We start from the raw sequence: 25,202 nt of genomic DNA, 5'->3' as shown, positions 1-25,202 counted from the left end.
CATCTTTCCTAGGAGGAGATATGCCCCCAATAATGGGCAGTGGTGCTCAGCTAAGGGTGGTATACACTTTCAGGTACAAAGTATTGTAGAAACTGAGCAAAGTTTAGTGATTAATACTGCTGCCCATAGCTGGGTTTTTGTAGCACAACAGGACTCTTCCCACACAAAGTAATGTTCACCTGGGTAGGAGACAGAACTTGGCTGGGGCAGACTCAAACTGTTCAATGACTTTTGAGGCCCTTTGCAAACGATATTAACTTCCTTTCCAAGACACATACATAAAACAGCTATCCTTCTCCCTCCCACACGGTACACATTTCTGTGGAGAGAAGCTGAGAGAGTAAATATATGACAGATGCTTGTCACCTTGTTTCATCCTGGAGGAGCTCAGACAGTCCTATGACAAATGTGGCAGAAGAACCTACACAGCATAGAAATGCTTCATGAATCCTAGTTCTGTGTTTTTGCCATATGGCCACAGTTCTCTTTAATTATGTTAAGTGAAAGGTAAGTGCAGCAGAGATAAATATGCCAGTATTTTGTTTACTGCAACTAGGCTTCATTCCTGCAATTTTAAGCTGTACAACTGTTAGAGTGGTTACACAACATGTTGATCTTCATGCCCTGCAGTCAGTTCTGAATGATCAGGGAGACACTGGGATTGCAGGGCTAAATTCCCAGAACTGTTGCCAGCTATTCGATATACAAAATAACAGGGTACCAGAAAACAGCCCTGTGTCTGTAGATTTTATATATTTTGCTTATTTTAGGGTGTTATATGACTGTCAGAATGGCTACTGCATCAGGGAAGGGCATTCATCCAGGGAAAGGGAAGCATTTGGAGGAGATCTTTAGAGTACTTTATATCATTAGATTGCCAGAATAATGCCCGTGGGACTGGCAGCAAATACAGCTTGGAGAGGCCTGCAGGCTACTCTGTAATGTCCGGAAAAAGACTGAGTGAGGAACTTTCTGAGATTCAGAGAAAGTTCCTCAAAATCTTTGATATGATAAGAAAACATTACGCTCTTAGACAGAAGGAGATGACGTCTTCAGTAGTTCTAATCATAATGATGCATTTATTTCGGGGGTGTGTGTGAGTGTTGTTTTAATTTTCCAGGGAAGTTTATAACTATAAATAATTTCCTTCAAATGAAATCTAATATATTGCACTCTTGAAATATGAAATGCCTGTTTTTCACTTTTAGCCTGTGTTGAGTCTTTTACAAGCACTGTAATAGATGATTTTCCATATTTGCTAATTGTTTGAGTTTCATCTTCATAGCTTAATTTTTTTCTCCTGTCACATCTATTAGTTTTTGATGAGTAACATAAGATTTTTCTTTTAATACATGCCTTGAAATTTTCTCACCATATGGGGATGTTTGGTTTTCCTAGTTCATTAAAATCTATAAAAAAATCCTATTTGGAGAAGGCAGCAAAGAGATTTTCTTTCACCAAACACGAATTCATTTGCATTTAGGGTTACATTATTGCACATCATTTAATGCAATATAGCAGTTAAATTGAGCGTAAAATACTGAGACAGAGTATGCTACTGTCCTCAGTTATATTTTGGGGAATGGAAACAAAGTCAATTTAAAGCTGTCTTTTATAAGGGAAAATAACACAGCTTTGGTCTTTTTAACTAGTCAGTCTAATATCTGTACACTGGTCTCTCTAGCTCTAGTTTTCGAAAATTCTCATGGGGTAGAGTTGGATGTAGCTGGATCTGTGAGATGAATGTAACCCTAAAGCCAAAATGACAAAATCAATAATAATTTCAGATACATTTTTGGAAAAGATACAGAAGAGTACTTAGAACGCAGGGGAGGCTGGGTTCCAGCGTGCAAACAGAATAGGTAGTGGTTCTGTTTCCATACATTACCAGCAGAGCTGGCAGCAGGATTGCATGGTGCTTCCCACTACAAGATCCTGTTCTTACAATTTGGCCACTTTTTCACTGTTTACGCTGAATTTGCCATGCTGAGAGTATGCTTCTGGCTGATTTTTAAATTGAAACGGATCAAACCTCTTTGACATTGAGGTTGGGGGAAAATACATAGCTCATATCAAATAGCTTTTCCCAGTGATACACTAGCAGTCCTGTCCTTTGGACTAGGAGCTCAACATCTGGGGCTTGTTCTGGCATAAGGAGTGCCATTTGCGACCCCCTACAAAATGAACTGTATTGCTAAGCCTTGAAAAATCTCAGTTGAAACCAGCTCAGCAGAGGCTCATTACAGTGTAACTGCAAGCTTGTGTGCACAGGCTGTGCATGTTGCGTGTGCAGAATTCCCACGCTGTTCATCTTTGGTCCTGGGCTGCTTGGGCATTCCCGTGTTGATGCTCAACGGTGTAGGTTTTCTCGCAATCACTCATTCTAGTTGCTAGAGCAACGTTTTGATTATTACAAAGCCAGACACTAAGTGAAAACCACAGTTCTCTCCCCTGTGCTTTTACACTCTCTACTGGTGCCCAAGTACGAAATGAGTAAAGAAATAGCCCATTCTTCTCTGGAGACATGAGATATATGATAAAGAAAAGGGCATTGCAGAAATGAGTTGTAGAGACACAGGAATGAATGTGGATAAAAACAGAGGACATACCCACCGAGATCTCTACTCTCCTGTGGAGTGTGGTGCTGAATGCTTTTTCCTGCTATTAGTAAATGTCTTAAACTCCTTTGCAAACTGTGGATGCTGGCCTAAGAGAGCATAGGAACAATCCAGAGAAAAAATAGAAATCTATGATTAATAAGGATTATTTTATTTATTCAAGTAGTTGATAGTTAAAAAGTCCTAACCCTGCTAATGATCCAAGCTGAAGTTTTATATTGTTTTCCATAATGGAATCTCCATATTGCGGTTTGCTAAAAGAACCCCCACATCCTCAAGACTATACAAAAAAAATTCTGCTTGAAAGGAAGGCTGAAAAATTAAGTGCTCAAAAGCAGAGAATTTCAAGAATGGAGGCTGACTGAGCAGTGTTAATGAAGTCCTCTTATCCGTGTTTGTTATGGTACGGACTTCAATTCTTCATGTTTATTATGGTACAGACTTTGATTACCTGCTCACATATATTTTTCCTGTGACACACTCAATTAAAACACCATCTCACCTCAAAAACCATGCTGTCTTTCTTTTTGTACAACTTAATCTCTATGACTGTTTAAAACCTACATAAATTTGTGCCTTCTTTATTGAAAGCATACATCCTGAAAGGGAGAAAGTGCTTCTTCATCTCCTTTGTACTGAGGAAACCATACTGAACACAGAAGATATAAGCAGATTAAGTTGTGCAAATTCATACAGTCATTCTTGCTGTTGGGTGAAGAATATGTCTTTTTTTCTGAAATCTCTCTCATGCTTTTTTTCTATTATGTTCCCTATGTTGTCTTTAGGTTTCTATTGTGCTAAACAGTTGCAGGAGCACCCCCTAGTGCACGAAGTAATATTCGAAAAACACATGGATCAAGTTTGTGAAGTTTACAGGCTGAAACGTCCCCTTTATGTTTTTCATGTAATGACTCCAAATCCTCTAGACTGGAAGCTTATTGGAAATGATTTATTTGAAGATATTTTGTATAGCAAAGCTCCTATAGGATGTGCTGAAATACTCCTCTGAAAGTTACCTTTTCATCCATCTTCTTCCCTGGTTAATTTGATGTGATAAAATGTAGATTCCTTTTCTTTACTGAATTTTCAATAAGGCTTAGGTGGCGTGCTTGCTTTTTTTTTTTTTTTTGCATTTAAATAATTGGAGTGATTATGAAAACATGATTTGCTATTTTATCAACTCTAAATGCATTTAATAAAATTATATTGAAAAGATCTTTCAGTTGATAGAGAGGGACATAATCTAAGTGTTAATCCTCAAAATATTGCAATTTTCAACGTTTCCAGGCAAATGAATATTCACTTATTTCAATTTTCAAGCACTTAAATATAGCTCTGGGTGTTTGAAAGTATACTGTTTGTAAAGATGACATTACAATTAGCTAGAAGCAGCCTTAAAGAGCCTACAAAAGACACCAGTAATAATCATGTTCATTCACCATATTAGCTACTCTAGCAATAAACACAATAATTTTACTTCCGATTTCCCTATATTTCAATTTACTTTTTGCAGATGACCGAGAAGAAAGCTTATCTTTTAACATATTCAGTAGATTGTCAAATGTGGAATTTGATAGAGCATTAGCAGAATGCTAAGGGAAGTGTTTCACATGCTCATGAAATTGTGAGCCTACAAGAAAGAATAAAAAGAGAGAGAGAGCAGGAAAGCAGGCAGTGTTCTAGCAAGATTATAGATGTAACGACAAGGTGTTTGTTTGGAAGTGGTAACCTCTCCAGCACTCACCTGAAAACTGTGTTATAACAGAACTGATTTTCTATGTGGATGGTTTATATAACTGCCCAGTGATATGTGCGCATTAATTCCTATCCTCTCTTGGGCTCTGTGCCAGAGTCAGTTCTCCTATACAATGCTAGCATAGGGTTAAAAAAATAATTCCCTTTCATTTCTGTTTTTAAAGTGGTTGCATAAAATCACTATGTGCAAATATTTCTAAATAATGTCTTCATGCAGTCTTAACTGTACCAATTACTTTTAGGGACTGCTCTGATATTATGTCACCAATTTCACATATATGAAAGTAATTTGCTTAAAGGTCTGTTCAAGTTCTTCATTTTGCTCTAGGTGGCAGTGCTCAGGGTTCAATCATTATCACAGCCTGAAACAATTTGGCTAGTGCTGAGGCTGTGCATATGAGTTGCATGGCTACAGCATATGGCAGGAGAGATAACAAAGACAGGAGTGTGAGATGAGTAGGAGTCTGTGAAAAATCCATTTTTCATATGTTAGTAATGAACTTCATCACGAAAAATGTGAAGGTCTTTATATGTCATCAGAGCTCTTTAATGTAAACAAAATTGTTAGTAGGTCTGCTCACTTACATAAGTAGGCTTTGCATAAACTAAATTGTTGCAGAACCACCAGGGAAGGTTTTGGTACATCACTATCTCCAGTTCTAGCCATATGGAGATGATGCACAGCTGTAGGCTTCCCTTCCAAATGCCAGTGTGAACAGCGATGCCTCAAAGAAAAGCTTGCACCACCCCATCTGTTATCCAATTCAGCTGCCTGATAATCTATGAAATATCTATGACCCATGATTTCATTGTGTACCCTGAATTCTGGAGACCCTAATGGCAGTTTCTATTGGAAACAGTTTCTTCTGCTGTATCTAATCAGATAATTGAGCTCCAATCTGACCAATACAGAACTAGCCAGAGTAGTCCCAATATGAAACCTGCAGATGCAATTCGTGATTCTCCTTTGATCTATCACTGTACAGGAATGAGTAACATTGTAGAGACAAAGAACAGAATCCTTGGTCTGGGTTGCTGCGTACGTGTATGCAGCGTACGTGTCAAACTAACTTAATTTCTGTTCAGTGCGTACTTGATCCTTTTCAAGGATCCCTGGTCCTTGAAGCCCTTCCATGAATTTGGAAGAAAAAATATGGTCTCTTCTTTCTATAATGGGGAGTTTTCATTGTGGTGGTTCTAAGGACAGCTCTAAGGATAAATAGAGCTGTCTACAATGATAGTCAGATTGGTAAGAGATGAAGGCAAGACTTCTCTTGGTAGGTGAATTAAACTTTTTGCAGAAAAGGGAAGAATTTTGCAACCTACAGATGCTAAAGGAATATTCTTATTTTAAACTTTACCCTCATTTTCTAAGAACAATAACAACAGAGGATTAAATATATGTAGGTGTATTTCAGTTTTAAAATATAAGCAAATTGCCACATTTATCTTGGAAGAAGATGAATAATGGGAAAAACAGTGAATAGTGTCCAACAGCACAGCACAGTTGAATTGTCAGCACTTGAAGACAGAACCTCCCTTTCCTGTCACAGCTGCAAACCATTCCAGAAGCAACCACTGCCCTTTTGTTCAGGAATGGAAAACCCAGCTTGGAAAAGTGTGTCTGCATCTGTATCCTTTTTTAAGTGCTGCAGTAACATTCTGAGTCATTGTGAAACTACCTGCAAGATCCAAATCAGGGTAGTGTGGGTTTTATCATGAGAGAGAAGTGAAAAGAAGAATGAGAGTTACGGGGCGGGGAGAGAGAGACCTCCTCTGTTACCAGCAGAACAATCCATATACTTGAGTCAATGTTAGAGCTAACCTATATGAGTTTTTAGTTCCATGACTTTTACCTCTGGGTATTAATATGTATGATCTCCACAGTATTTGTCTGAATGAAGAGTCCCCTCAAGCAGTTATCATTGTTATTTTGGTGCTCTCCACTTCTCTTGCTTTTTTAAAATTTTTATGTCAGCCTTTATTGCAGTTTATGTGGATCCTAAAGCCTTGCAATTCTTGTTTGTGCTGGGTGCTGTGATGCAAAGGAGGGATGGAGGCCTCTGCTACAAAGAGCTTGCAGTCACAGAAAAGATGGAGTAGCTGTCAGACAGAAAGATGCTGGTTTACTCAGAACATTGTAAGGCATGGGATTCCTATGTTTTCATACATTTCAAATGAGTTTTCTCGCAGGAGCTTATTGTGATCTGTCCTTGGTGCAATAATCCTAAGAGACACTGGGAGTGGGAGGAAGAAGTGATATATATTTCTTTGTTAATCTTGTAATTTGGGGGGATCTAACGCACACTGTTGGCCTCCTTCAGAGTAGCAGAGTAAACAAGTACTCACCTCCTCCCTGATTAACCTTCTCCCCACAAAAGGGTTATGGAGGTGCTTGGGGTAGCATGGGAAAGGCAGTTTGGCTGAAGAGATGTTTTCCCTTTCTGACTCCTCTTGCCTAGCTTAATGAGTGTGCTATCATAGTTTAGACAAATAAAATAAATAATGGAAAAATAACAGAAATTCCTAGAAAACGCTAGAATTTGTAAAATACTCTATATTGTGAAGTGGGTGTGGGACCCTTTTTCAATAGGAGCATCACTCTCGGTTCCAGTTATCTGGGGAAACAGCATATTGCCTTACCTGCCAGTGCTGGCAAGGGCAGTCTGATAATATATACTGTGGAGTCACATTTGATGACTCTTGCTCCTTGGCTGTGTCTTCTGTGTGATTCTGTCCCAACCCATAAAAAACATGCACATATGCTCCATTTATCTCTTGTAGTTGAAAGGCAGAAAGAGTGGGTAATTATACTGAGAAAAAAAGATAGTCCTTTTCAAGGTTCATGTCTTCAGACAAGTCAAGCGTATACAAGTAACACATTTGGCACTTATATTTGCAACAGCAAAATGAATTTTTTTGAATCTTGTAATTATTTTCTCAAGTTTGGCAGAAAAATTGGATCAGGGATCTTAAAATCAGATTCTTTGTAGTCACTCATATCATCTCTCACAGAGCATTTTGACTGCCTGTCCTACAATGCATGCTGGAAATTGGTATTCCACAAAGTCAATTATAGTTCTGACTCAGTAAGAAGTAATCAATGTGTCTGATCTGATCATTTAGCAGCATCTTTTTCTGCCTGTGTACAGATGACAAAATTTTGAGAGGTTAATAAATAGTGGGAAAAAGCTGTCCAGTGATTTTGTTCTTCTTTTTGTGTTAGCTAGTCAAGAACCCGGAGCCCATTGTGCTGGCTCCACGCAAAGAGCACCACCACCAAAACAAGTGTTTGGTTTGTGGTGCTCATTTAGAGCCATTCTGAGTTAGAATTGCTGAGGCAAAAATGTCAGATATCTATGACAGAGCCAAAAATGTAATTGGACTATTATCTCTACTGATGGCTAAGGAGCAAATGCCGTTCAGGTATTCAAAGATTTATGATTTATGACTTTTCATTATTTATTCTTTTTGTAAATTTCCTTCTGGAAGAAAGCTTGGCACAAGATTCTCAACATGTTTGATCTTTGTGTGCTTTATCATCAGTGATGCAGCTGTCTTAAAATTAAAGATAGCAGTTAGTGAGGAAATACAAATACACATAGCTGAATTGACTAGTAGAGAAATGAAAAGAATACATAATTTAGGTACCAAAATAAAAATGAAAAAAAAAATTTTTTTTTTACTTCCAATGCCAGTTATTACACTGCTTCTAATTAGGATTACTTAGCCATACTTGTTTTCCTCTTAGGAAATTAAATGATATAAACAATTTGTATAATAATCTTAAATATGAAGTGGATGGAGAAAGAGCCAGTAGCTTAACAGGGGAGAATTATGATTAAGTCTTTGTAAACCTCCCAGTACTGCTTTGTCCATCCTCACTCTTTAAAGTAGCTAACTTCAAATGCATGAATCTGAGGGGGCTAAAGAAACATCTTCTGTCATGCCACTCTTCACTTTTAGCCTTTTGCACAATGGCTCAGATGGTTACTTTTCACCCAAACGCGTTTTCTGACCCAGCCCACCTTAGAGCCACATGAAGGCCAGCAGTGATGCCAGGAGCAGAGGCAGGAGAGGGTGGCTGTGCAATAGGAAGATGGTGGGAACATCAGCCTCCAGAGCAGAGCACATTTGGGCCCAGGGAGAACCATGGGGCTGTGGCTGCCCTTCCACAGCAGCTTCCAGTGACCTGCACCGGGACTGTAGGGCACCTGTCCTCCCCTGTGTGTCCCCCGCGACATCCCTTCTCTCTACATCTGGCTACGCGTGCCCTCTTCTCCATCACAGGCTCCTGCTTGCCTGGTGGTAAGGGAGCAGAACTGTCAGAAACACATAAAGCTTTTTTCTGAGCTTAATTTTCTGCTGTTTTCGATGAAAATAGCTTCATGGCCAGGGCCAGCACAAGCAGCAGGGCAGAGCCTGGCAGACATCACTGAATTTACACAGCTTGGGCTACATACTGAGAGAGGTAAAAAGAGGTCATCTCTTTCAGAAACATACTATGGTGAATTGGGATGTAAAGATATGTGGTTTGCTAGGGAAAATGTCAGGTGGAGTAATTTCACTTCTCCCTATCAGTCTTGGGTTAATTATTGCAGTGTTCTGTGTGCATTTGTGGACCCAATTTTTTCTCAAGTTGCAATAAAGATTTGTTTAGCGACAGAAGCAGCTCAGAGTATGTTTAGAAATGTCTGACCTTACTAGTTATCAGGGAAGATGAGCTGAAATTCAAAACAATAAGAACAAATGTGAACAGGCCTGGTTTAAATCGTATCAAGTTACGCAGCTGCAAGCTCTGTAGGAAGTTAGGAGGAGAGAAGGAGCAAATTTACAAATGTGAAGTATTTACTATTTTCCAATGCTAGTTATATTTTGTTCAGATTGGCAGGAATTAATAGTATTATTCTTTTACTATTTTCTTGGGCAATACCTACTGTTCACCCAGATGCACGTTAACTCAATGTTTGTGTTTTATTTACTGATTATTCCCATTGCATTATGGAATTCATGTGAAAAACGGGGCATATTAATCCATGATGTTCAGATCTAATAATTTGATTCCAAATGCCTTTGTATGTTTTTAATCAATACAATTACTGCCAGTAAAGTATCTGAAGAACACTGAATTAACTGATTAACTAATACAGCAGTTATAAGTTTCATTTCATGCTAGTTAAATGTGTGAGACCACAATTGGATTTTACTGTAAAAGAAGAAGAAAAGCCTTTACCCTTCATAGCCAGTATTTCCCCCCTGAATTTACGCTGTTGGACTTTGCCCATTACTGAATCAGGTGATGGCGTGCTCTCATAGCAGGAGAAGGTAATGATGCTGATGGGTTGTCCTCAGAAGATGCATGTTGTCCTTCATGACCAGGTCCCTTCTGTTTTCACAGAATCGTAGAATATCTCAAGTTGGAAGGGACCCATAAGGATCATTGAGTCCAACTCCCTGCTCCTCACAGGAATACCTAAAACTAAACCATATGACTAAGAGTGTTGTCCACGTGCTCCTTGAACTCTGAGAGGCTTGGTGCTGTGACCACTTCCCTAGGGAGCCTGTGACCACCCTCTCCATGAAGAACCTTTTCCTAATGTCCAGTCTGAACTTCTCCTGACACAACTTCATTCCATTTCCTCGTGTCCGATCACTGGTCACCAGAGAGAGGAGATCAGCACCTCCCCCTACACTACCCCTCCGTGAGGAAGTTGTAGACTGCAATGAGGTCACCCCACGTTTTGGTTAGATCTGTCTGGTCATGAAGGTTCATTGTACGTGGTTAGCAGAGCTGTGGGGGTGCTAACACATCCCTGTCAGGGACAGGAGCTGTCTCTTGCATCAGAAGCACTAGGAAGAAGGGCGCTACCCTAACGAGTCCAATTTTGAAACAAAACCACCCAGTCGATAAACTGCACAGTCTGAAAGACTTGGATGAGACCAGATAGGTAGCAGGTTCAGCGCATCAGCATCCTCCACTTTGACAAGCTTTTTGTAGACATTGTGGGAAATAGAAGTTTTAAGGAAGATAAGAAGGTTGTTTTGTGGATATTTGCCAAGAGCAGAATGCTTGTCTTTTCCACTGACGCACAAATATGTAAATGACACAGAAGTGCTTTAATGGTTTTTATGTTTATGACAGAAGACTTAAAGCCGCTGAAGTAAAGAAATACTTGGCTGAAAGAAGAATGTTTGTGCTTTTTTTTAAATGTGTTCTGGTCTAACCATCAGTGTGGGATTTCTTTCCTCTGTTTACTTTCATATACTACAGAAACAACCATTAGCTTTTTTAGGAAATATATTCTGTGTAGATGGAAAACATCTACACAGATCATTAAAAATCTCCTTCTGTGAAGTAGGATAACAGAAGGTGTTGCACTGGATATTGTTAGATTATTCCTTTTCAGTTTCATTTTTAGCAAAAATTTATTTCTGAAAAGCATGACAGGAAGAAGAATGAGGAGTAGACAGGGCAGCTGGAATCTGAGGCAGATGTGCTGCACTCCTTCAATGTTTCTTCATTTCATGTGTGTTCACACAATGCACTGTCCTGAACTTGGTGAAGAAGGAACCTGGAATCGCCAGAAGAGACACAAACCAGGTTTAAATTAACTTCTCTTCCCTGCTTGCCAGAGGCTTTGCCTTGTTGCTGACCTCCCCAGGGAATTCAGGAGGTAACCTTCAATGCCCTCTGGCCCTGTCTCACTTTGATGACTTTTCCTTTCTGTGTTAAAAATCATTATAAAATGCTCAGGATGAATTTGTAGACAGTAGACTTCCAGGATTTCAGCTGCAGCATTCAGCAGTGTTTTCAGTAGCTCATTCTCATCAGCTGTCAGAGATGTGAGTAGATACTGTCGTCACCATTTTACAGATGGAGAAGTTGAAACACTCAGAGGTGGAATGACTAGCTGGGGTCACACAATACAAAAACCGCTATCACCCAGGAGGCAGTGGTGCTCTTGCACCACTCTTGTGTTTTGACTACACTGCAGTCAAGAGTTTTACCATTCATTTTAATAGGTTCGTGATTTCACCCCCTAATTCACACTCCATCCAGTTTTTGGCACGTTTGGCATGAAACCACTTCATCTAAAATTTCACCACCTAGTCCTCAGAGGGCAGTTCTGGCATCTGGGTCTGATCGAAGCATAGGAGAGCCCATCCAGCCCTGTTTGTCTAGAGACATGCCTCCTGAGAGACTTGGAGGTGGGAGATACGTGCAGAAGTTACAAAGGTATCTAGAACAAGTGAAATAAATCCTCCAGAAGCTCATTAATCATTAACTTCCCTTCAGTTTGCCTTTTGAATAGTCGCTGTGTACGTATAGCATGGGTGAAAGGCAGGTCTTAAAAACCAGTAACCTTGCTGCCTAATATTTATCATACTTTTTCATCTTCATCATTATAGTTTGTTTCTCAAGTAGTAAATAATTTCAGGTAAACATACTATTAATGCCATGGATACTAAGAAAGCAGTAATTCTCATGAGAGACAATGAAAAAAATTCTTTATTCTTTTGTAGGTTAAAAAAAATGCAGCAGCAGAGAAACCCGTGACAACGCTGACTTGAGGTTCCTTATGACAACTGTAGTCACACCTCTATCAGAATATCGGGAATGCTCACAGCAGAGTTAGCATTTTCTGACATTTTATTCAATGCATGCAGTATAGTTATAGCAGCTGTTTCATTGTAGCAGGGAAGTAGAAAAATGACAGGAAAATAAGACATCATTAGCCATGCTCTGGGGTTTTTTGTGCACTGGTCATAGTCTGTTTCAATATTCTTTTTCCCTTTGACATTCACAGTGAAGTATCATTTTTGGTAATGGCTGAATCATTTTGTGTTAAAAGGACGGACATTTACAGTTTGTCAAAGAAACATTGTAGAAGTGTTAATAATGCAATTTCAATTTAACTTTCTAAAATAAATTTGCTACACTGATTGTATTTGAGAATTTAAAGGGACGTATTTTCCTGTTTATGCTATTAATACATGTAGATTACTAAAGAAAAGCAATTTTAGAATGTATTTTAAAATACAGCTTAGTCTTCACACTGTATTACATTTAAAGAATATAGATTTTAAAACAGTCATCGTTACTCTGAATATTTTGATAGTAGCCCATTTGCTGACAGTATTCAAAGCATTTTACAAAGGTAGAAATTATTAGTATTCCTCTCTCCAAAAAGGGGAAAATGAAACACGGTGTGATTACGTGATTTGAGCAAGGTCATGCAGTCAATTAATTCAGAAAAAAAGAATAAAACTGAGCTGTCTTAACCACTGGTCCTGACAATTTCTACTAGTCTATTTTGCTTGGTTTATTTAGTTTGTAGTTTGCGGTATTTAGATTAGAGGTGCTGTAGTTTTATGAAACTCAGAAGATTTTTAAGATGTGATTAATTCCTGTTTCTGTGGAAGTGCCCTAATTTTGCAAACATCCTTGTGACTGTGTTTTCCTCCATCTATACCTTGCCCTGCTTCCCATATTTGCTGTTTAGAGATGTTTCTTAAGAAACCATGTGGTTGTCTTTTGTAAGCATGGGTGGTTTGAAGATGCTTTGGTAATACAATTTTAGACTATCTAGACTGGCTACAGGTCCTTTTAATACTTGCATTGTTTGGTAAATACAGATGAAGAGCAGAAACAAGTGCTCTTTCTGGGTAATTTGTCCTTTGTTAATTGCAAAGTGTTGCTAAATCCCCTACAGACCTGGCACGAGGTCAGTCATTGTCAGCTTTGGACTTCTCCAGTTGCAAGATGTGAGCAGGCACTTTGCTCTTTGGCTGCCAGTACTCTCTTGTGGAGAGTGCTGGAGAGGACAGGTTTGTTCTCTCAGCTGCTACATGCATTTGTGGGGAGATAGTGAAGAGGTGACTGAAATGTTTCCAGCATAGTAGGGATGTCTTCTGGAGGAGTGTGGTAAGGTCTCTCTGCAGATATGACTGTGGTCTAGGTTGAGCAGAGCTCAGTCCTGGTAATGTGTCCCAACCATAAGAAGTCCCTGTGGCAGGGAATGTGTGCCAAGGTTTCTTACAGACTGTGCACCCTGGGGGGCTGGTCAGAGGTCATGACATAGGTTGTTTTCTGACGTCAAGAGTTGGTCAGTGTATGAGCGTGTTCTACATAGGGCTACTCCAGAGATCCAGCACAGGCTAACAGAGCACAGAAATTCCTATAATATTGGTTACATTTTCCTTCCAATTTTGTCAAAAATGGTTTTCAAAGGACCTTTTTATGACAGGATCTTTGGCCAGCTGCTTCTCTCATGTTTTTCAGCAAGCTGCATTCACTAAAAGTGTATTGTTTTACCTGCAGCATCCTAGCAGGGGTTGGTGCAGTCTGTATGGACACACTCCTTCTCTGCAGATGGAAATAGGACCAATGGAGCTGACTTTAGGATACTCTGTCCAAAACTGCTTTCCACCTGGAAGTGCACTCCCACAGCTATGATGCTGTATGCTCATCTTTATCCCTGCTATATGGTTATTGGGTAGCGCTGGAAATACTGGTTTGTATTAGGAAAAGAGTCATCTCTACAAAGGCTCCTCATCTTTGGAATTCTTATCTATGCCTTTGGTCTGAAGTAGCTCAGGTAGATGACATATTACAAAAAAAGGCAACTTTTTGGAAATGGATATATGGATTTGAGAAAGAATGGTAAGAATAGAAGAGGGAGGTGTTGCATGGGAGGGCTGTGGGGACTTTTGCTAATTGTCAGCTCTATCTTACTGACTGGCTATACTTTCACCAATATTGTGGGAATGGTTTTTTGTATGCTTTATTTCCTCCCATGTGAACCAGGTAGGGCACTGATAGCCTTTCAGGAGATGTATACAAAGATGTTCAAGCGTGTTAGTCATAAATGGCAGTCATCAGAAGTCATTTGGAACCAGTAAGAGCTAAAGAGGCTCTGCTTCCTGAAATACACTTAGGAGAATCAAATGCTATGGGCCTGACTCAAAACCCATTGAGTCAGTTAGGGACTTCCCAGTGATTTCAGTGGGATTTGGATTAGGCCCTAAATCACCAGTAGCAGTAAATACTGAGGGTGTAAACCAAACAGACCTCCTAGTGATGTTGCTGTTGCTGCTGCCACCTTTCGATTTGTGTGGCTTTTGTCCTTTGTTTCTTCTGGATCCCCTGCCAGCCAGCAGGAAAAGAGATGTCACTTGCAACTCTTTTCAGTGCCTCAGTTGGAAATAACGGGATCAACAGTAGTCCACAGGTTTATCTGATCACCTTGGTAACCTCACATGCCGTGCTTAACTCCAGTAAATACAGAAACTTGTTCTCTGTTCAAAGATGAGCTACACTGAGGTCATGGGAAAAACATGATTCATTGGCTTTTGTTTTATTTCATCTTAGTTCTTTGCAATACATATTTCCTACATTAACATTTGAGAGCAGTAAGTTAGGTCCCCTCATCACTTGATTCTATAGATCCAAATTGCTGCAGATCTAAAGCATTCATTCATATGTAAAGGCTCAGAAGAGACATCCCTTTACAGCTATTTAACAAGGGGAATAGAAAAATATGTTTTTATAAGAGATGTTCTTGGATTTTATTTAGCAGATTCAAATAATTTGACAAATACAGACCTCATGTTAGGTCTCTATTATTGTTGTTCATTATATTATTTATTTGTTTGCATATGGCTTGCTCAGTGATGTAAGAAGCACAGAAATAACGGCAGCTCTTGCCCTATAGTGTGTAATCTAAAGCCTATTTCTCCAGAGATTAAATGCGTGCATAAAATTATTCACATGAATATTCCTATTTAAATCTATGATATTGCTCTCATGCATAAATATTTGAATCTTCAAAGGAACGGAGGCTAAAATTGTTACTTTTCATGCTTCACCCCAATTTAAATAGGGAGTTTTGTGATTGGCTTCATGAAGGGCTTGTTTGAAATGGCCCAAATGTGACCCCATAAATGTACAGATATGGAGTTTGTCAATGTTAATGCCGAAAGCCATTTCATCACGTCTTCTCATGATCATTTTCTGCTTCCCCCTACTAACACCTGCAGCTTTCCCTTCTCTACCCTCCAGACCCACATGCACCTTCTCCCCTACAGGGGAGATGAGCAGATCGTAGTAAACTGTCTGTTTGCGCACTAGTTGGAAAGGTGCATGACGCAGCTAAAGCTCAAGATAGTACTGCTGTGTTGCTTTATCTCACGCTGAAGAAAAGCTAAGAGCAGGTGCACTTGTCACTACTTGTGGCCAGGAGATGGGTAATAATTTGTAAACTATTCTAATTGGCTTGCATATTTGAGCTCCTCACCTGATAACTAACTTTTCCCTTATTCATAAGTCCTGAAAAATGTGATCATCAAGTAGCTGCAGTCATACAGCTCTGTGCAACATGTATGTACTTTAGTCACATTAATTCTTCAAAGATACCATAATGTGTTAAGAAGGTAATTAAACACTCTGCTCACTCTCTGCTGTTTTATAGGGAGAGCTACTTCTCTTTTAATAAGTGTTTTCTAAGCATCCCTTACTGAGAGATCCAAGATTGTAAAGACTTACAAAACATTTCTTGGACTTCAGCCACGTTGTGACTGTTATCCTAAGATACAATCCCTTACAGAATCCATTTTTTTCTGATGGGAAGTTATTGCAGGAACCGTATCTGCTATTAACTAATTGATGTTACGTTTCTCTGCCTTTGAAGCGTGACTTACCTTTCTATAGCAAACTCAGTCCAAGCCCTGTGGTTCTATATCTGTTGCGTTTCATCTCATTGCTAGTGCAGCCAGAGTTCACCGCAGTAGCTTTGAAAGGGTGTAACTTTGGGGGGACTCTTTGCTGAGCATGTCTTTTGGATGGCAACGATGTTGTTCGTCAGTAGGAGTGACTGCTTTTCTTTCTTGAGTCTGGGCTTGCTGCTCTGGGAGCTATATTATTGATCATCTCTTTAAGCACCACCTTGCAGTTGAACTAATTTTAGACATGTAAAGGTGCCTTCGAAAATTGCACAGTGCCACACAGTGAGGCTAAAAGGTGCTTCAGGAAAGCATCTAGTCCATCCCTGAGCCACATGCACAATTCACAATAGCTGTGTCACTCCTGACAAATAGCTTACGTATCTTCCCAACCACACCTCCCTGGCAATCTGTGTCAGTATTTACTGTCCACACTGTTAGAAAAGCTTCACCGATGTCTAACCTGAATCTTTCTTACAGCGATTTAAACTCTTTATTTCCTAATCTCTGCACGATGGACTAGGTGACTTCTTTCTTCTTTTCAAAGGCCTTTTAAGTCTGAAGGCTTTTTTATCATACTTCTGCTAAGACTTGCCTTGTCCTTAGCTGAACAACTTTGATTATTTATGTTGTGCTTTCTGATTATTCTTGTTGCTCTCCTCTAAATTCTGTCCGGTTGGTTTAGATACTTTTGAAGTAAAGTGGTCAAATGAGACACCGTGCTTTAGTTTAGGTCTTATCCATGCTGACTAAAGCAGAACTGCATTGTGTATCTATCTAATCTGTTGCTACATCCCAGTACAGTATTTGTTGCTTTCACACAAGTATGGCATTGCTTACTCAGTTCTGTTTAATATCTATTATAAACCTTATTTCTTTTTCTGTGGAACTGCTGCTAAGACATTTTTTTCCTACCTGTCTTTACATAGCTGATTCTGCGTGAAAAATAGTCAGCGCTATCTGTGTTGCATAACAGCATCATATTTTCTTCAGACCAGTGTCAAAACTGTATCAAATTGTAAACTTATTCTCTGATGTACATGCAGTCCCTCCCATCCTGAAGTCTCCTGCAGAATCAATCCGTGTACATTCTACTTCATCCCTTGTTAATATTTAATAGTATCAGATGTGATATATTCTTGAGAATGCTGCTCAGAACAGAATTCTGGTATGACTGCCAGTTGGACAGTGCTTCACTGGTAATTGCTTCCAAAATATCCTTTTCCAACTGGCTTTGCACCTATTTTGTAAGAATTTAATTTGCCCTTTGCAGAAGAGATTATCATATGAGATGGTGCCAGAGTCTTACTAAAGTAAAAGGTTGAAAAACTACTGTTTCTCCCCCAATCTATCTGTGTTGCTACCTGGTCATGGAAAGAAATTAGATCAGTGTGGCATGATTTGTTCTTGATTAATATACATCACATGTGACTCATCTCCCTGGTTTTTCTAGGTGCTTACAAATGGACTTTTTCTAGGAGGACAAGCTGGCATGTCTATAATTTTTCAGCTCCTCCTTTTCCCATTTTTCTGTCTTCTGCTGCTTTCCTTGGTCCCCAAGAATTGTCAGAGGTGACTGCTGATGGTTCCGAGATGGCTGCAGGCCTCTTTAAGTTTCTTCAAGCTCTTCAAGTTTCCTGCATGAAATTCTACAAACCCAATCAATCTGAAAATAGCTAATTTCTGTAATATTTTGTGTTCCATTCTTTTGCTTTTTCAGGCTGAGATCTTACTCCTTTCACTCTACTACTTAGGATATTAGCCATCTGTCTGCCACTGATCTTTCTAATGAACACTGATACAAAAAACAACTGCTTCTGGCCTTGTTGAATTATCTGTCAATACATTTCCCTCTGTTGAGCAGTGGATCAACACCTTTCCTTCTCTTTGTTTTACTACTAATGTACTTGTGGAATATTTTTTGTAGCTCTTGACATTTCTTGGTAGGTCTGTCTCATTTGCTCATTTGCTTTTCTGATTTTGTCCTTCATTGTTCAAATTATTTTTTGTACTTGCCTTTTGTAAACCCCTTACTTTATCCTTTCTATACATTTCCTTCTTGTATTTCAGTGAAGAACTCTTTCTTTAGCTAAGTTGAGTCTTGACTACATCTTCTAGCTCTGTGCTGGGATATACTGTATATGTGGTTAGTATTGTTTCATTAACTACGAGCTCTCTTTAACTCCTTTTACCTTACACTTGCTCCCCCATGACCTGCTCCAGGAATTTAGCTACCAGTTTCTGTTTTTATGGAAATTTTTCTTCCTAGTCCATTGTTTCTACCTTGATGTTCTTACTTCCTTCTGTAAAGTTCTGACACTGGATCATTTCATGATCACCTTCACCCAAGTTACCTTCTGTCTTCGCAGCTGATCCTTCTGTATTGGTCGGGATCAAATGCAGGTGAAGCTTTCCTGCTGCTTTCCACAGATTCTTGTGCTGTGGCTTAGCTTTCACCTTGGTGTGTTCTGTACTTTTGGGTTGAATCAGATTTCTTCTAAATGCTCTCTTATATTCTGTTTTGAGTAGGATGGGAGATCTAGTGACAAATCTTCATCTATATTCAATTTTTTGAACTATTAGTTTTATGCATTTTTGTTGTGGCTTAACGGAAACTCTAAAGAACAAAAATGTGATTCATTTTCACTAGTCTATTGCTGTAAAAGTCTCTTATATTTTTTGTCTTACGCATTTTATCTCTCCTTTGAAGTATATTCCTAACTCAAATTAGAATCTGGAAGCTAGATTGAGTATATTGTGCTTTATTGATTTAAAAAAAAATCTTTTAAGAATGTAGACTTTAAAAATAAATTTCATAATGACTTTAATGCCAATTTAGTCAACCGTTTAAGTATATATTTACCTTCAGTCTCATTGAACTTGATGAGGACTCAAAATCCTTTTAAAAGAAAATGGAAGCAAAAATTATTAATACTCTGACTTAATTATTTATATACCTGTTTGAAACTGTTATTTAATGGTTTTGTTTGCATTAGAGGCATCATTCAAAAGATTCTTGCTATTCTTAGCATGCTTTAACTGCAAATGTAGACTGTCTAAAGCATACTCCACACAGTTCCAGGAATGAAGAAATATTGAGGGATGTTCTACCACCCTTCTGGTGGGACAGAAATGTTTGTAACTTAAATGAGTCTTTGCAAAATTGTTGACTTACTAATGAGAAAAACCAGGAATCCCAATTTAATTGTATTGATTTGCCTCTTCAGAGACTTCTTGTAAAGTATGAGTAGAAATGAAAACCTTTTGCATTGTTTTCCATATACAGGCCTCTCCATTAAGATTATCTTATCTTTATTGATTTCTGTCATGTGCTTCCATCCTTTTCCCCTTCCCGGCTGACCTATAGTCTCCTTGTGCATTCGTAGCTCCTAGCACTGCTTGATTACTGCAAGGACTTTGTCACACCATTAAAATGCTGTGGGAGCTAACAAACAGATGCCCAGCTTAAGAAAACCATTACCCGGCAACCCAGCAGTACACAGCACGTGTTTCACCATGCTTCTGACCTAGGTGTCCTGCCTTTGCTGTACGGGTGTAAGGGAGCCGTGGCTGCCATGGGCTGAGGTGCAAGGTCATGCCCTTGTGGGAGACCACTGTGTTTGGTGTGATCTGCCCTGTCAGCAAGCCCATAACGCCAGCCAAATTCAACTGGTGTCGTGTCTCCTGACATTTCACACTGGAAGTAAATTTGGTCCATGCTGTTAACTACAAGTCCCAACAAAGCAAAACATCTTCCTGTCATTCTGAGGTGGCTGCTGAAGTTTGGTTTTGTTCTCCTTTGTCTCCATTTCTACTGTCCTTTAACCTTCGGCTTTCCTTTTTCCTCTGTGTTGTGCCATGTGCTTCCCATCTCCCAACAGCTTTCAGCTGTTCATTGCGGGCCTGTTTTCCCATTTCTCTCATCCCCTTCTCTGCTTCTCTCTTGTAGAACCCTGATAGCCTTCCCTTTCACTCTTCCATTTGCAGAACCGAGTCACCTGCTTTACTCTTTTCTTTTTCCTTCATCAGCCCCTTTGTGAAAGTCCCTACCTAGGTCTCTGCGAGCGGCCTGCGTGCTCTTGCATTTCAGAGAGCTCTGGTGAGCGGCTATAAAAGGGTTGCCATCTAGGCCTGACTGATAGTTTAGAAAAGACAGAGAGCGGGAGCAGAGCTTTTGCTTCATTCCTGTTTTCTTGCGTTATGCCATAAGGGAGAAGAGAGCTGAATAGAAAAAGGTGCTGAAGGAGGAGAGAATTTCCATGGTAGGGGACCGAATGGTGGAGGCAACCGCATGTGGAGGAGTGCTGTTGTGCCCACTGCAGGTCGAGAGCAGCAAGCGGAAGAGCTAGCTGTGCCCACATAGCCTCAGATCTGATGTGATGTTTGGCCATTGCACACTTCAGTAGTACTTTAGAAAGTTTAATATGCAATTGTTTTTTCATCTTCACGTGTCACGTCACTGTTTTAATTTGCTGAGCATTGAGAGCCAAGTTTGTCTTTAGGATGTCTTCAGAGAGCTTTTTCTACTCACGTCCCCTGGGCAGAGCTTGGACTTACTCGTCATTCTTTGTTTTTACAGCTTCTTTGTTCAGTTTTTTATTTTAGCCTTATTTTATTTTACTGCTCAACCTTTAAAAATGTATTTCATTTCATTTTATTTTTCAGACACCTCTTATTGAACCTCACATCCCACATCGTCCTACCAAAACCATTACACAGGTAATAGGACATAGGTGTGCTGTAGAGCCAGACCACTAGACAAATGGAAATAACTCCTATTTCCAACAATGTGATGCGTATCAGCTCAAGTGGTGCTTTCTATTAGATGTGATAAGTATGTGAGACTTAAAATCCTGAATATCTACTGCATTTTTCTGCAAAAGTAAGCATCTGTGCAAGGACTTTTAATTTAGGGAAAAGAGAACTTGTGTTTTGTTTTGCAGAAGGCAGTACAGAGATTGCGGAAAGTTTAAAATCTGTATGTCTTGGTCCCTTTTTTTTCTCCATGATCACCAAGGTTCCTTCAGAAAAGATCCTCAGAGCTGGAAAGATTTTGCGGAATACAATTCTGTCCCGAGCCCCTCACATGATAAGAGATCGTAAATACCATCTGAAGACTTACAGGTGTGTGAGCTGATTGTATAGAGGTCTCTCTCTGAATTTTTATGCCTGCCATCCTCTGATTTGTGATTTATGCCTTACCATACTTGCAGGTCTCAAAAGGTCTGAAATTATTCTGTTATGCTATTTGAGTCTGGATGCTATGCAATCTTTAATGGGCCCGGTAAATCTTTTCTGAAGTAATTTGACTGGAAATTGAGTCCATGATTGTGAACGGAGTATTCACATATAAAAACTCTTCCAAAGTTAATAGCATAGTTAGCTGGAATATTCTGTGCAATATGAAGTTAAAATGTAGATTCTGTTCTCTCTGTATATCAGTAAAGAGATAATAGGAAAGCTCATTAATATATTATGTTACTGTACTGATTGCTACAGCGGTGTTGCTCAGTGTGGAGTTCTGAAAATTCACCTGGTGAGAAACATTCCTTATGTAGATTTTCTGTTATATTTAAAATTATTTTTTTCAGTGTGTTGCCAGGCTTTCTTATCTTCCTGCTGGTGGCAGCACTGTCTTGCTGAAGTGGGATAACAATTGCACTTGTAGATTAGGAATCTTACTTCAAGAAGTCAGGATCTATCTACTGTTGGTTTAAGGAAGAATCAATTTGTTTTAGTGTCTAATGTTTAAATCAAATACCTAATGCATTATTCAGAGTATATTTAAATAAAAATTGGTTTAAAATCTCCAAGTATGTCTTTTTCTAAATAGTAAATCAATATGTTGCTGATCTGCTTTTGAGATAAGTGCATTGATTTTCCATATTTCAGTCCAAAAGGTATTTAAGATGATGCAAGGTATTTGGAGCTTGTGAGTTGATCTGAGAATATATCACGATATCTAGAAGAACAAAAGAGCATGTATGATAAATGAAGACTAATGCTGGTCCAAACCACTGCACCATTTTATCTTACACATAACTGGGAAAAACTCTTACTGTTCTATCCTTTTTTTTTTAAATACGGAATGCCAAATTTAGATTGGATCCAGGTGAGGGAAAGTTTTGTCATCAAAATGGGATTTTAATTGGAAGGGCATTATTTAAGCTAAAGTTCAGCAGTTTCAGTATTATCTCTTTCCTTGGTCTCTGAAAGTGATGCAAGAAGTGTGGAGCCACAAGAGCCAGTCTGGAAGGACTAGCCAGCTTCCTCTCTGTTCTACATGTGATCAGTTATAGATCTGTAAGTTTTTGATCACATTGCTTATTTGCTTCGTTCTGCTGAGCTAGGGAGTGTTATGACAAAGAATTTTATTTAGCGACCACATGCCTTTTTGGTTTTTTTCCCCTTCTTTGGGCATTCTCCAGAACTTGAGGCCTGCTGTTGTCTGCCTCTGGATCAGTCAGGAGCTGCAAGGTGACCAGCACCTAGCATGAGAGCGCCTCAGAAACACTATATACCTACAAACCAATGTCCCCAAATACAGTGTGGCTGGAGTTTGGTTACAAATGGAGGAACATCCTCATAACACTCCCTCTTCCTGTGGAGGCTGTTCTTATTGGCAAAGCTTTTACAGTGTTAGATTATCGTTTTCATGCAGGATTCTGAAAAGCGTGAGGCTTTTGCTGTCCCGTGGTATACAGAGAAGGTTTCCTTTGAAATCTGGGTTGGAGCTTGTTGCACTGGTGCAACTGGTTTTGTACCAGGTGGCACAGGGTCACTCTGATCCTCTGAACTTTGCATTTTCCAAAACACTTGTTCTGCTGAAGTGATCCTCTCAAAACTGAACACCTTCACTGGTATTTCAAGCGTATACACGTAGATGGTGACGTGTTTTCTGCAGGGAGATCTGACTAAGGTTATACAGAGTTTAAGATATCACTGTTCTTGGCAGGTACTGTGTGTGATCTCTCTCTTGGCTAGCTCCCTTTTCATTTCTATCTATTTATTTGTCCTTCAGGCAATGCTGTGTGGGGACAGAACTTGTTGACTGGATGATGCAGCAAAGTCCTTGTGTCCATTCACGAACCCAGGCTGTTGGCATGTGGCAAGTATTGCTGGAAGAAGGTGTTCTTAACCATGGTAAGATAAAGCAAATCAGCATCTTGACTAAAACACAGGCAATGTGTGACGTCAGTGCCTCTGTAGATCTCTTGAATGAAAAAGAGCAACCTGTTCATTCATAAGTGCAAGTGCAACACATGGACAGTATTACATAAATCCTGCTACCAATATAGCTTTTTAACTTATGAGAATATTGAAAAGTAAATGAACAATTTATAATGATAACTAATTATAATTAGGAGTACATTGGCTTGTGATTATACTGCAAGAGCTGTACAGCACTCAGGCTAAAACCAAGAGATGTATTGCCATACACAAAACTGATCTTCATCAAAGATTTGCAGCATTTGGAAATGAATGTGAGCATTTGTGTTTGCTCAGATCCATAATTTTGGAATGATTTTCAGTAGTTTTGGAATGGTTCCCAAATTCAGCACTCCAAATATTCCAGTGCAGCTATCTGGGATTTTATGTTAGTTTTCTGACTGTATTTTACATTGACTTTCTTAGTTCCCATTTGGCAAGATTTACTTGGTAACAGGACATTATAGCCCTCAAAAGGGTAGCTTTCTAAAGCAATATTCATATTTGAAGCTTTGCATGTAGTTTTCTTAAATTCAGAAGAGCCACTCTATTACAATACACTTCCATTTATCCTCTGTTGTGCTTCCCATATCCCAGGGAGAAATTTCCACACTGAGAAGACAGATTGTTTCCACCAATTCCTTACCCTAAGGGCTCTAGCTTTAATTCCTGTCAAATATTCCCTTGAACTCCCAGGTGCAGACTGTTGCATGCTGCATCACAGTATCCAACTCAGCACATCATTCTGACTTGCTTGGAAGACCAAGGTTTTGTCCTTCGCCAATCATAGCCTCTCTTTAGAAGTCTTCTCTTGGTAGTTTTTCCATTAAGTTCTTCCACCAGGACACAGGTCAATGAACTTGCCCCTGGGATTATATCTTGTACATTGTATGATGTACATTTCTGGTACATCGGAAAGAGTTTAGATGCTTTTGTTACCTTTTAGCCCTGTCTGAAACATGTAGGGCAAGGTGTTCTTGCTAGAGAACACCTCTTAGAAGTTCATGATGTAACCGTTTCCCCAGTGTGAATTGTGTTCTTAAATGAAATGGTTTGAAACAATAAGAACAAAACCAGATATAATAAAACACACACATGCGCGCATGGACACATGTATGTATATACACAGCCCACATATACAGAAGCCTTTTGGAAAGCATTTGTAGTACACTATTTAGAAGTATACCCTCCAAGCTACATAGTTTGGACATATGTGAGAAATAAAGTGTTTCACACTCCAGCAGTTTCTCGGTAGCTTTCTTTGCCTTCTTAACTAATATATCTGTGACATATAAGATGCTACACAGATTTCTACAAGGTTAACTTTAATGAGGAGAGCTTAGTGTTTGATATGTTATGTTGTTTTCAGTGGATCAGGAACACCACTTTCAAGACAAATACTTATTTTATCGATTTTTGGACGATGAGCATGAAGATGCCCCTTTGCCAACTGAGGAAGAGAAAAAGGAGTGTGATGAGGAGCTACAGGACACTATGCTTCTTCTGTCTCAGATTGGGCCGGATGCTCATATGAGGATGATTCTCAGAAAACCGTAAGCAGATTAATGAGTTAATATTATACATGGGCCTTCCTTCTGACATGGAAACAAGAGAAATCTACATTTATTATCAGGCATCCTTTGGCCAGTTATTTTGCTTCAGTGCCAGTTTGTTCAAACCCTAAAGTTTTAAAGTCCATATTAAGTAATTTCCAGTCCATATTAATGCTTATAAGTTGAACTGTATGTTGAGAATAACCACCAAAGGCTATGAATGCCGTCATACTCACCTTGGGGAAAATGCTGCATTATGAGTTTTTATTTCATTTCTGAGTCTCCCCAAAAGTAAGTTGCAGATAACAGAAGAGTCCTGCTCCGTTAACACTTTCTGTGTAGACAT

General features: G+C 39.3%; 1 protein-coding gene across 5 annotated transcripts in view; it reads left to right on the top strand.

Moving 5' to 3' along the window:
• Positions 1–25,202, top strand: part of RAPGEF4 (Rap guanine nucleotide exchange factor 4) — a 156,692-nt gene that overhangs the window by 79,226 nt on the left and 52,264 nt on the right. For 3 of the 5 annotated variants that reach the window (XM_087732455.1, XM_087732457.1, XM_087732458.1), the window contains 4 exons: positions 20,760–20,813; positions 21,112–21,218; positions 23,116–23,237; positions 24,673–24,856. In XM_087732455.1, the coding sequence (XP_087588581.1) occupies positions 20,760–20,813; positions 21,112–21,218; positions 23,116–23,237; positions 24,673–24,856 (467 nt within the window). The remainder of the gene's footprint in view (positions 1–20,759; positions 20,814–21,111; positions 21,219–23,115; positions 23,238–24,672; positions 24,857–25,202) is intronic. The other 2 variants (XM_087732456.1, XM_087732460.1) reach the window with 2 other exon arrangements.

Source organism: Nipponia nippon, unplaced genomic scaffold, assembly GCF_047370975.1.
Source record: "Nipponia nippon isolate SJK-2023a ecotype South Korea unplaced genomic scaffold, ASM4737097v1 scaffold_5, whole genome shotgun sequence".
Lineage (NCBI taxonomy): Eukaryota > Metazoa > Chordata > Aves > Pelecaniformes > Threskiornithidae > Nipponia > Nipponia nippon.
The sequence above is the reverse complement of the archived record's forward strand: the minus strand, read 5'-3'. Positions and strand labels throughout refer to the sequence as shown.